The sequence below is a fragment of the Gossypium arboreum genome, chromosome 8 (genome assembly GCF_025698485.1).
Source record: "Gossypium arboreum isolate Shixiya-1 chromosome 8, ASM2569848v2, whole genome shotgun sequence".
NCBI classification, from domain to species: domain Eukaryota; kingdom Viridiplantae; phylum Streptophyta; class Magnoliopsida; order Malvales; family Malvaceae; genus Gossypium; species Gossypium arboreum.
In genome coordinates this window covers 14,068,324-14,082,376 of record NC_069077.1, presented here as the reverse complement: position 1 = coordinate 14,082,376, position 14,053 = coordinate 14,068,324, and the positions used below count along the sequence as shown (strand labels likewise).

General features: G+C 27.3%; 1 protein-coding gene across 1 annotated transcript; it reads right to left on the bottom strand.

The window, feature by feature from the left end:
• Positions 1-6,306: 6,306 nt before the first annotated feature.
• On the bottom strand, positions 6,307-7,455 carry LOC108470034 (ethylene-responsive transcription factor 2-like). The gene has a single exon (XM_017771213.2). It carries the CDS (start codon positions 7,298-7,300, stop codon positions 6,500-6,502), a length of 801 nt encoding a protein of 266 aa, XP_017626702.1. The 5' UTR covers positions 7,301-7,455; the 3' UTR covers positions 6,307-6,499.
• Between the last annotated feature and the right edge of the window lie 6,598 nt (positions 7,456-14,053).

Here is a 14,053-nt window from a genome sequence, read left to right as displayed (position 1 = left end):
TTCCATTCGAGAATAAATCCATTTTTCCAACTAGAAACCTTAAAAAAACTCATTGAGGATGGATGGATTAAACCTTCATGTAGTGCTTAGATCTTAGCTCAACAATGTCCCCCCTTAAAAAGGTATAAAACCTATCATAACAACTTTAAGATATAATTCCCCAAATTTGGTAGTCTTGAGGAGTTTTATCTTCTACAAGGCTTGAACAATGCTATCATTAATATTCTTCTCTTAAATAAGATGTGATTGTTATAGCACAATTTGTTTCTACAAGTTTTATTAAGGAACATTAGTACTTTTTTTTTCAAAAATCATCTTTTTTTTCATAACTTTTGCAGGTGGTGTGGTGACTTGGCATGCCTTTTGCCCTTATTCGTTGTAGTAGTAGTCTTTTCCATAAGATTAGAAAATGGCATAATGTCTCCAAGATCATCTTCAACTCTGAATGGGAAGGCTAGTGGTATGCTTTTTTCTTTGTGTTTGGCTTTGTAGTCACAACTGGTGGTGTTGGAAAAAATCCAGTTCAAAATCGATTTTCCTGAAATAATACCTGTGCTTTGAGCGAGAAGGATTTTGGATGTTCTCAACTTTCAACCAATGACCTTCTCCCCTATTCTCATATAATGAACTGCTTCGAGTGTAAGCTCAAATAGTTTTGAATCAAACACAAAACCAGAAATAATTTTCTTTACTTTCAGTAGGAATGTAAATCTCTCTCAATAGAAGTCGTTAGAATTATTATTATTAGAAAATAGAATTTATTCTTAGGAAATAAATTTCCACTACTTTCTGGCAAAAATGTCCACGGAACTAACTAAAAATTTGACTAAGACAAGTGCACCTATCAAATAATAGTATAGTTATGGTGAGCAAATATATCATTCCTATGAAGACTAAAAATACTAGTAATTATCGTTTTTCTATTATTTAACTGAATAATTCGAGTGATTGATTAAAACTAAAATTAACTAAATTAATAAACTAAAGAGCTCGAAAAAAAGAAAAAATCACAAAAATAATCGACTAACAACTAAGAAGTGAATCAATACCCAGGAAACAATCCACCTAGATTTCATCTGTCACTGTCAATCTAAATTACGCAGTTTCTTTACTTAGCACATTGATCCATAGAAATCTTTAAATTATACTAATATCTCTTTCGAGCATAAGAGTCTTTCAAGCATAAGAGCAATTGACTCTATATGGATTAATTGAAATTTCTTTCTGATTAAAACTCATATTATCCCATTAACTCGTGTTATGGATTCCCCTATTAGATTTGACTCTAATCTGATAGATTTATGTTGTCTTATTTCTAGGATTGCATGAAACTCCACTTAATTAAGCAAGATCTACTCTTAAACGGGGTCTGATTTAAGTATATCAAATATGGATTAATAATCTAGAAATATCAAACCAATAATTAAGCACACATAATTGATAACAAGAAATTAAGTATTTATTGCATAAAATAAAAATCAAACGACAAAATCTATCATAGGGTTTATCATTTTAGGTAATTAGAAAATTAGTTCATGTTTGAAAATAAAAACATCCAAAATATAGTATAACCAAAAGAAATACAGAAACTAATGATAACTTCCTAAGAAGTCAACTGGTAATCTTCAATCTTGACGAAAATGTGCTTCCAAGTTAGCTTCAATAGTGTTTTTCAAGTTGTTTTTTTGAATATTCTATGACGGCTCACTTCTATCTTCTTATTATTATCATATATATGTTTTAGAATGCCCGAAAAACTTAAAAATCGTGATTTTTTGCAATTTGGCATGTAATTCCGTAAAATCGACGCGATCATGAGATCCGGTCTTATAGAATGGTTCAGCCTATGTAGCTTCTATAGCTTGCTCTGACACTTCGATTTTCACTCATTTTTCACTCCTTTTGCTCTCAAGTACTCTATCAAGCATTAAAACATGAATTTAAAATATTAGGCTATAAAATTCACAACTAACATCAAATAATTACCCAAAAACGCATTAAAAATGAGGTTAAAACATGTTACTTTTAGCACTTATCAACAATATTGAAAACTTATGTGAAACTTGTGTTTTTTCTTGTTGTGTCCTTAAAGCCCTTTTAGTGCCATCTATTTATAGGGATAGATGGAATAATCCTAGTTTAGCTAGTAGAATACAAATAATATTTATTTAATAGAAAAACAAATGTCCTACTACTACTAAGACAAAGGGGCGACAAACCCTAGCAAAAAATATTAAATTTGTCATCCCCTATATACATCATAAGGGGATTTGTGTCTCTCCTATATTGTCTCCAATTATTTTTGCTTCCTGGACTTCTAACTCAACATTTTATACTTCAATCAAACTCAATACATGTTTTTCTATTTCCAAAAATAAATATTATTTATTAAATTAATTTTTAATTAAATAATTTTCTCAACTCAATTCTAATTCCGCTAACATTATGACAACTTTCTTGTAATATAATCTATAAGAAAACATATTTAATTTCTACATTCAACGGATTCACAATGATCAATTAATTTAATTTCATTTCGAACTTCAGTTAATTAAATAATAATTGAAAAAATTAAATTAATTCTTAGAAATTTTAGCATTTCTATCCTTTCTGTTCATTTAATTCAACATGCAATTGATTTCTGGTTTCAACAAGCTAGCAGAGGGATTGATTGAACATATGTAATTAAGTTTCAAATGAATTATAATTAAGTTCCAAATTTTCGCCTATTAATTAGAAACTCATTTAATCATGAAGTCATTCCACTATAGTATCGCGACTGAGCTTTCTCCAATTACATACCATTACGAAAGTTACTCGATTAGTGCTCGTCCAATGACCTTGTCATAAGTGTATTACTCTTATAGGATATATTTAATATTTTTTGGATAAATCTATTCTCCCAATATGATCATATTTTATCTCATGGTAACCATTACATCTTTCTTCCTGAAAAGTCAAATACTATCAAATAGTAATTAAGTCATTCATCACAAAGACAAAGGACCCGTAGCCATGTTTAGTTTTCATTTATCATGTAATGCCAATGAGAAGATATCATTTATCCATATCTTGGGCTATGTATTCTACTATTATGAATGATGCTACATATTGCAAAAGTCTTAAACTCAACGCACCATCTTTTGGTTCCTTATCTATTTGAATTTAGACTTTTATTTACACTAAAGTATATTAGTCATGCATACATAGTCTATCATCCACTGAGGATTAAGGTATGCTGCACTATAAACGTCGCAAGTGAATAAATCCATAAACAGATTCAGGATCTATTCTACTTGGGTCCTGTCCGATGTATTGTCAGTACAGTCAATCACATCTATGTCTCTATCTTCTTGGAGTCATCCGCTCTGATGTTTAAGACAAAACATTTCCCCAATTAGACTTGATAGACGGCATATTAGTCTTTCAATCGATTTGCTCATTTTCGATTTGTGTAAGGATATGTTTAGGTTCATCTACTAATATAAATTGTCTTTCCGTATTACGATTTGACTATGTAATACTGCTTAGTATTAGCTAAACATTAGATAACTGGTGAGTTAATATTTACCTCTATTTTGCTTTGCATGCAAAAATTATCGAGGACAATATACAAAGGCTATTAATGTAATTCATGAATAATTTTATTAAATCAAACTATTTGAAAATTTATAAATTTACAAACGAATATACTATACTTAAGACACCAAATCCAACTGGTGGTACCTTAGCAAATTATTTTCTTTTCACTTTACTCAACCTATATATTTTAATTAAGAAAAGTTGGAGAAGAAAGATTTCTTACTTCTCAAGCAAAAAGATTAAAAAACAAACCACTAGTAATTTCGTCTATTAGTTTGTCCAAACCAATATTATTATGCTCAACGTGTATAGTACCAATATTCTCAAAATTAGTATCTACATTCTCACGCTCATCTTCATTCCAAGTTTCAAATTCATTAGTCATATTTGTAGTAAGGGATGTAATTGAGCCGAGTGGAGTTAAACTCGAATACTACAAAAATTTAAGTTCAACTCGAAATTCAACACTTGATATTCGACTCGAGCTTGATCAAACATTTATAATTAAATTCGAGTTTAATTAAATTTTTTTATTTATATTTATACTCAAACTCAAAATAAAGTCAATATATTTAAGCTTAAACTCGTTTGTGCATCAAGCCCGAGCTCATAGCTCGATTAAAAAAATTATTAATTTTAACAAAACAATCACAAAAAATGTGAAAAAGTTGCACGAATGAGAGATGAATAGTTCGACAAAACCAGCAAATCTAGTAGCGAAAATCATCAGTTAGGAAGTTTCAATTTGTCAATAACCCAAAAGATGACAAGCAAATGGAGGTGCAAGCCTAAAACATTTTTAATTCAACCCATTAATTTATTCAACGGTATAAATTAGTTACTAAGTATTTAAAAATATTAAATTTTTATTCTCATAATAAAAATATTTGGTATATTATTAATAGAGTTTTTAGATTTAAGCTAAATTAGTTATTTATGTCAAAAAAATGTATTCGTCAAATAGGTTGATTTTTTTGAAAATTTAGAAAAATATGTCATTTTTGGAGAAAGTGTGGTAAAGCGCACTCAGGACACGTTTTTCTTTTAAATTGCATTTTCTGAATTTTTTAATATAATTTGTTTTTAGTTAAATGGTTAAATATTAGTAGTTTTGTCATTGAGTCACAAGTTTGATTCCTCTCTCACTCATATTTATATTTTTTATTTCATTTTGTTTTAAGCTATTTATATTTTTAATTAATGTTTTAATATATTAGTTTTTTCGGTTAAATGGTTAAATAATAATGATTTAATCTTTAAGACCTAGGTTCAATTCCCTAATCTAAACACATTTGTAATTTTTATTTCATGTTGTTTCAAACTTTTTTATTTTTAATTAATTAATAAATATATAGTTTTCAGTTTTTATTTTTAATTCATATTTTTAATTAATTCATATTTTATTCATAAAATCAAATAATTATTAAAAATATGATTATTTTTAGTAAATATATTTTTATATGTGTAATATTTATTTTTCAATCCATATCATGACTATAATAAATTTTAGTATTATATATTTTTGTATGTGTATTTAAAATAATTATATTTGAAATAATTATATCAATTTATATTATTAGAAATCACTATACCCACAATATATGTGGAGAAAATATATATTTGACATTTAAAAATATTATATATAAAGAAAAATATATCAAAAAATTAGTTGATGTTTATATTATATATAAAGGAGTTATTAATTTCAAATTTTTTAATATAATGATATATGTAAAATATATATTTATTATATAATTACATATTTATTATTTGATTTTATGAATAAAAGAATTACTAATTAAAAGTTGAATTGAAAATAAAAATTGAAAAAATATATATTTATTAATTAAAAAACTTAAAACACCGTGAAATAAAAATTAAAAATGTGTTTAAAAGAGGATAATTGAATCAGTCTTAAGGATGAAATCATTATTATTTAACCACTTAACCAAACGAACTAATATATTAAAAACATTAATTAAAAATATAAAACACTTAAAACAAAATTAAATAAAAATATATAAATGTAAGTGTGAGAAGAATTAAACTTGAGACTTAATGGCAAAATCACTAATATTTAACCATCGACTAAATAAACTAATTATATTAAAATAAATTAGAAAATGTAACTTAAAGGAAAAGTGTATCTAGCTAGACAAGCGCTTTCACTCTCTTTCAAAGACGACATATTTTTCTAATTTAAAAAAAAAAGCCTATTCGACCAATAAGCTTTTTTTTTTTTTGACATATATGACTAATTTAACCATAAATTTCATAAGTAATATCAAGAAATAGCCTATAAAAATATAATAAAATATTAAAACATAGAGATTTTAACTTTTAAGACAGCTTAAAAAATAAAAAATTGTATATTGGTGGGTATATCAAATATTAATCTGCACATGATTCTGATGCCTTTTAAGACGAGAACATAGGTAATGGGTAGGTAGGAGCTTAACCTATTGTAGGTTTTGTCCCACCTAATGGTTAAAATCTCCCTAAAATTAATATATATATATATATATATATATATATATTTCGGCTCTCAAGTTTGAATATCCAACTTTGTATTTAATCATGAAGTTGTACACATTCTTAAATCTTTAAAAAAAAATTAGCTCAATTTTCCAAATATGCTTATTTTTCTAATTTAAGAAATGGAGAGAAATATTGGTATTTAAAAAAAAAAAAAAAAAAGAGGTCACATTTTCCATTAAAATGTGCTTACTCCAACCAAAAACAAACAAAAATTTCCATTTAACAAAACATCCATGAAATAATGACAATTTCTTTGTATACACTAAGGCCAACAACTCTCAATGCTCATCATGATTTGAAACCTCCCTTTTTCTCTTTCCTAAATTGGGGAGTGTATGTAACTTACACGTGTTTTCATTAATCAACTATCACGTCAGCATTAACTGAATAACACTTGATTGTCATGTGTACACGATCCAATTTCATACTTCATTTCTACTCCTGATCCCATATCTAACCCGGCTTGGGCCACAACTGAAGCCGAGGGAGCCACTTTTCTCCTCCTTTTCGGCGATCCGTTCTCTGAGCCGGAGGATGAAGAATTAGACGGCTCAGGTGATGTCCTCTTTGATGTTACCCTCACTGGATCAGGCTCTCCGGAATTGACCCTCAATGGAAAATTCAACAAAGCCTTGGAGCCGCGCATCCTATAAGCTGCTTTATCATAAGCCAAAGCCGCATCCTCAGCTGTTTCAAATGTACCTAACCAAACACGAGCCCCATTTTTAGCCGGGTCCCTTATCTCAGCTGCGAACTTCCCCCATGGCCTTTGCCTAACTCCTCTGTAATGCCTCGCTTTGTTCACAGCCCTATCTACTTTCCTTACCGGTGCCTCAAATGAAATCTCTTGCGGCTCTGGTTTTATAGGCAGGAAATTCATGGAAGAGTTATCGGAGGGTGCCCATCCCACGGTTAAAGCATCTCGGAGGAACCCGAAAACGAGCATGTCTTCAGAATCGTTTTCTTTAAGAGGGAGGTCACCCCAGGTTTCAGTCAAACAAGGGTACAAGCGGTTGAAGCTTGAGCTCCTACAAACCATGGGGGGAGCCGTGGTTGTGGTAGTAGTGGTACAATCAGTGGATGCATCGAGTCGGAAGTCTGATGGCTCGCCGAGTAAGTGTCGCCGAATTGAGTCCAACATTGCTAAGTCGGAATCATTGCTACTCGGATACATCTCCATAACGTAACCTGTTAAATCTTGAGTAAGTTTGTGATCGTGGGATTTGGAGTTCGTTTTGTTTTGTTTTAGGTAAAAGATTAAATGAAAGAAAGAAAAAAAAAAGAGGAAATGTGAGAAATGAGGAGTTTGAATCTTCGTACGGCAAAGGGGAAGTGGGTTTATATAGGGAAATCAGATGCATGAATTTGGGTTGGCGGATTTTTCCTTTTTCCTTTTTGTTATTATTAATTTTTATTTTATTACAATAATAATGGGGTTTTATTTCCTTCATTTGATAATAGCGGGTTTTATTTGTTATTTTCAAAATTGTTGATTGATACCTTTAAGGGACGAACTTCCTTGAAACTTCATTTCATACACGTGATAAATAATTGTCTATAATGTAATTAGTAAATTTTTTATTATTTAATTTTTATAGTTACAATATGATTATTTAATTATTTAATTTTGTTTTTTAAAATTAGCATAATAGTAATTTTATCTCTCAACATTTATAAATTATGTCAATTTAGTTAATTTAATTTTGATTTTTTAAAAATTAATCCTCAACATAACACATTGTGTATTTTTTTCAGTTTTGTTTTTTAATGACGTTAAAGATTAATTTTAAAAGAATGAGAAGAGATAAACTTGAATTTTTGTTGTTTTTATTTTTGTATATTTTCAATCAAATTTATCAGCTAAATTTATTTTTTAATCTTTTAGGTGAAAGTGTTACAAAGAAAAATAAAATTGTAAAAAATAAATCAAATTACAAGGTGTGTAAAGCGTTGAGAGTTAATTTTTAAATTTAAGACTAAATTGACACACTATATAAATATTGAAGGTTAAAATTAAAATAATGTCAATTTTAAAAACTGTTACCTTTAATCAATTGGTGAAAAAAATAAAGTTGAATGAATAATTAAGTGATCATAATCCAATCACTATTAACATAATTTACTTAATAAATAAAAATTTATTTGCTCACTTCCAAAAATCCATGACGTCATCCTTTTGATAGCAACAAATTGTTGGTTATCCATTGTCATGCCTAATTGCCCACTTGCTCTTCCCTCTTCAAGTTGATGGGCTGATAATAGCCGTGCGTTATAAAACTTTTAAAAAAATACTAAATACAAAATTACAAAACAAAAATCAATCAATTTTAATTCTGAAAAAAAAATTGAAGATTGGGCAACTTCAAAGATTTTAAACCAAATAACTTACAAAGGATGTTAAAAATTGCACTTGTATTTTTTTTTATAAAAGAACTAGTAAATGAAACATTGATTTCTATGAATAAATGGAACATAGAAGATATAGAAAAATAATATAAAAAATTAAAAGTTTGTAAGATGAAAACTTAAATTTATTGATTATAATGAAGGAGCATAAAGGACAAAATGACAAGACAAGATTGAGATTTGACTTTCCTTGTCCAAAACTGATACATTGGTCTTAGACAAAACATATGGTAAAATAATAGAAAATAATAAGATTGGATAAGTCAATAAGAAATATTAGAAACGGACCCACTATTCCTCAATTTGCACTACTAATTCCCTTTTCCCTTTGTGTGTTCCTTCTAGGAAGGTGAGTTTATACTGTGGCTACACTTAATTAAGCATTCTCTCTTAATTAATCTCCACTTTATTTAAAATTTTCATTTTCTTTTTGAGATAATTTTGATTGCCCATTGGCTGCTGATGTATTGATGATTAATGGGATTAGCATCATTTTATATAGATTTATTGTGCACCAATGGATCTAAAATGTGATTGGCTTTTTACTGATGCCAACTAGTACTACCCAAGAATCTAAGATATAGACAACCCCATCCTTTATCCCTTTATGCTCGGCTATGTGTTTAGACAACTCTATTGCTGGTGTCACCACTCGAAAATTTATTTGAAAAATAAGAGTATTTAAAGTAGAAATATAGATAAAAAATGAGCTTAAACAAAAATTAAAATTTGTTTTTTAAATGGGTTAGCCTTCAGATAAGATTTTTTTATCTTGACTCGACTCGTCCTGAATTTGTCTAATTTTTTTTCTTTATTAATGTTTGTTATTGTTTTGTTGCCATTTTGCTATTATATTGCTACTATCTTGTTGTTATTATTTTATTGTTAATTTTGCTACTATTTTAGAGGCATGTATCTACTAACAAGTAACTATCTTAAGTATAAAGACTTTTTTAATGTACTTTCAATTTGTTGAGAAAAACTTATTTTAATATTTCTAGTATATTTGATGTATTATATTTTTAAATATGATTTTATATAAAAATAATAATAATCTAAAAAATTTATTACGGGTGAGAAGAGTGGACTCAAGTTTAGTATTTTTTATTTGGGCTAAGTTTGGATAAAATTTTATGCCTATTTTTTGAGTCCATCTAAGCTTAAAAAACAAGACTAAATTTTAACATCGATCTAGCCCGACTCACAATTAGGTCTAATGTAAACTTCAATCGAATGGAATTTACTCGAATTATAAACTTAAATATAAATGTGATATTTAAATATTGATAATGGTTGAAAACATATTCAAGTTTAAAACGTTAGATTCATCTGTTATTGCTAAGAAATATAGAATATAAAAGAAATTAGATAATAAAATCTTTATAACATAAGTAATTGAGTTAGATATACTTTAATGTGTTGATATAAGATTTAGTTTGGTTTGGCATTACCACTTTAGTAATTTTTATGTTGATAATAAAAATTCCATTCCAATTTTGTATTTTAGTTAAAATAAATAATTAAAATAGTTGAAGTTAAGTAGAAAGAAAAAGGATTTCACTGTATCATTCATTGCAAAGTAGTGTAAAGATATTTTTATATGGGAATTGAGACTATGGATTATTCACAGTGGCAACGCCCACCTCGTCTACCAAACTACAAATATAACCTTTGATATTGACCAAACTTTGTTCGGTCATAACACAGACCATTGACAACAAGAAAAGTCTGCTTTCCATCAAGGGCGAAGCCAGGGCATGGCATGAGCCTAGCCCCTAAAATGTAAATTATTTTTTTGTCCTTAAATTTTTTTAAAAATTTTAAATTAGTGAAAGTAAAATTATACTTTAAATCTTCTTAAAATTATAAAATTTTGATTTAATCATTTATAAATTATAAAAATATAAACTATAAAAAATTAAAATTTTATCCGACTAATCTAAAAATTTATTCTAACTTTATCTCCGCTTTCCATTATATCTTAACCTTTGAAGCATTCTATGTGGCCACCACGTGCCAGACATCCCCACGTGCGGGTTTCTACATTCCACGCCGCAATGTTTGAGTCTGCTATTTATGTTATGTCACGACAAAAACAGCATCCTTCTTTGTCTTTGAAATTACACATTAGCTATAATACTTTAAAATACACACATGCATTCTATTTATTATTTTGAATACAATTCTAATCTAGATTTTTGGCTTAACATTTTTTTATTTAATCATCAAGTTGTGCATGTTCTTTAATTTTTCTTTTAAAAAAAACTAAGTTGCATTTCTTTTTTTTCATATATATATATATATATTAAACGCTGATTAAATTATATATTTATATTTTGATCTTATCATTGGTCATGACCCGTGACCGATGACTAAACTTCTTCCCATTAATTTGCAACTGAATGAAAGATTTCCAAAAGTAAATAATATGAACAGTATAGTTTATCAATTTCATATAACTATTGTAAATTATGACGTGATGTTTACATGTATGGACTGAATTTTGATGTCATTTGTTGAGGTTTTAGTACATTAATGCTATATTATTTAAGGATTAAATAGTTGTATCAATTTTAAATTTGAGTAAATTGATCATTCTTAAAAAATTAGAGTAATTTAATTTCTATCACTTTTAAAAATAAGTAAATAAAATAAATAATCATAATGTTAATATTTTATGTCAATTATACTTAATTTTAATTGATATAATAACAAATTTAGTTTTTGATGTTTACATATTTTGGGTAAATATTGATAAAATGTGTAAATTTATTAAACTAAGACCAAGTTGACAAAATATATAAATGTTGAGGGCTAAATTTGTTCAATTAAGACTAAATTTTTTAAAATAATATAGATTAATAGCAAATGCAGAATGAAATTTTTTTTTATTTTATTTATGGATTTCGATTTGATGAATAAATTTCAGGTGTGAATCAGCCGTTAATCTTGAAATGAAGAAATTAACAGCTGCATTACGTTTGTATTAAAACGAAAAAGGCTTAAAGCAAGAAGCTGGTAATCCATGGTCTCAAAAATTGCGGCCTAGACTAAACATTAATTTTCAAATGGTTATAATTTTATTATTGAACTTTGAATGGATTAAACAACACAGAATCCATGACCAACTAAAGCAAAAGATATGTAGTTAAATAAAACTAAAGAATTTGTCTGCTAATTGCTTCATGTCAATCTATTGCTACTTAAATGCACCCGTAAGGAATCTGCGCTCTCTCTCCTTTTTTTCTTTTTTCTTTTTTTATTCATTATTTTGACTGTTTTTCAAAACTTCAACTTTCAAACCTTGATGTGAAAGATGATCATCCTCATATAGTAATGTATTAAATATCTGTACCGACAAAATAATTAATATTAAATGCATATGTCATTCTCCACATGATCATCATCATCTATTTGCATGTGCATATTTAAGAGGTATAACTTCGGTTTCATGGAATTAAGAATAGAAAGGTTGAATATAGGCAATTATATGTACAAAATGGTTATAAAATATTTATTTAATAATATCAATACCGACTCTATAAAAGAGTTTATAACCATTAAAATTTAATGGGTCGATATTGTTTTTTTTTTATAAAATACAAATTTTTAATAATTTTTTAATATTTTAAAATATTTTTTGGTTATTAAGTTAATTTAATAAATTTTTAATTTGCTTTTAATAAAAGAATAGAAGTTAATTTAAATAAATGTATAAAAATAAAAGGTTAAATTTATTTTCATATCTTACCTATAAGAAATTAGGAAAATTGGAAAGTTTTGGGTTGAAGAAAGCTGCAAAATATTCTCGTAGAATTTGAATAAGTTAAATAGGAAAATTAAGAAAACGCAGGGATGGAACGTAATTAGATGATTACTTTAGTAAATTAATTAAAATGGATAAAAGGAAAGAATTATAAATCGGTTGTAATGGAAACCCAGAAATCAACCTAATTCCTGTTATGCAACTCTGTAATTAAAATAATATTTTTAGAGGAATTAAGGGATTTTTTTGGAAGAATTCACATGGTCTACTACGGTTGAAAAAAACTTCATAAGATATATTCAAAAGGCTACGGTAGGTTGTTACTTATTGAAAGAGAATTTGTAAGTTTTCTCTTTAATATAAAAAAAACTGATATGATAAATGTATTTTCTATATTCGTTTTATGTTAAATGAAAATTAATTTATTCGGGGTTTGTAGTTATATTTTTTAACAATATCATTTTTAGTATTTCAATTTGAATTCTTTTCGTGTGAGTGTAATGTGCCTTCATTCTACACGCGACACTTATACCATTTTTAGTTGGGGGAATAGAAATAAATTACAGCCTAATTCGGCAGGCTCACCACCAAACTAAAGTTTGGTTGTCTATAATGGCCTATTACGACCTACATTGAATCCATTCCTATTCAGGGAAGAGGCTGCATGGCCATTCCCTTTCCTCACCACTGAATTCGCATTGAATATGAGTCTTTTCCCTTTTTAGTCTTTAACCTCACCTCAACACGATAGCCCTTCTCACCCAGCCTCCCTTATTTGATTCGCCTCCAGCCACTTTCATTCCTCCGTACTTTCACGTCAGTCGATTGAAGTTATCATCCTCTGTTCTTTCTTCATTTTCTTTCCTCAGTTGATATTACCTTAAAGCCATTAGTTCCTCCTAGACGGTTGGCCATGAAGCTGTGGAGGTTGCCAAGACAGTTCTCGAAGTCGCCGACATCACTTGGACCACCATGGAATGTTGCACCACTTCCACCACCTTCACTGTAACAACTCAAATTTTACCGTTATCTAAAAATATATTTTCGGGTCTCCGTTTCTGAAAAATGGATTCGTAAATATTTATTAAAAATATTTATGAAGTTAATCAAGTGGTTAATTAGACTTTAATTAAGTGAATTTAACTTAATTAAGAGTAATTAAGAAAAATGACTAAATTGAATAAAGTGTAAAAGTTTAATTGTAGATTAAAAGAAAATAAAAAGGACCAAAATGAAAATTATGCCATTTGTCCTAAGTGAGGCGGCAAATGCATAAAAATCTTTAATTTTATGCATAAATATGTATTTTAAATTATTATTATTTATTATTGATTTTTATGCATAAATATGTATATTAAATTATTATTATTTATTATTATGGTTTTATATTTGATATTTATTAATGTTATTTTTATTAAATTGATATTATATTATGAAATAAATTAAAGTAAAGAAAAATGTATGGTAATAAAAATATAAATGTGTAAAAATTATATTTGTACAATTGTGATAAATTTATTTAATTACTTTTTATTTAAGTAAATATATATTTATTATTAAGTAAAAGATATTTATTAATTAAATAATTATATTATAAGATTTTTATGTAATAAATAAATTAAGATATGACAAATGTATGGTGATGAGACCATACATTTGTAATAAATATAAATATGTACACTTGTTATATAATTATTAATTTACTTAATATTAAAGCAAAGATGTTTTAATATATGATATTAATATTATATTATGTTAAAA

Excerpts from the sequence above, each read along its gene's own strand:
- LOC108470034 (XM_017771213.2), bottom strand. The coding sequence starts at position 7,300 with ATGGAGATGTATCCGAGTAGCAATGATTCCGACTTAGCAATGTTGGAC.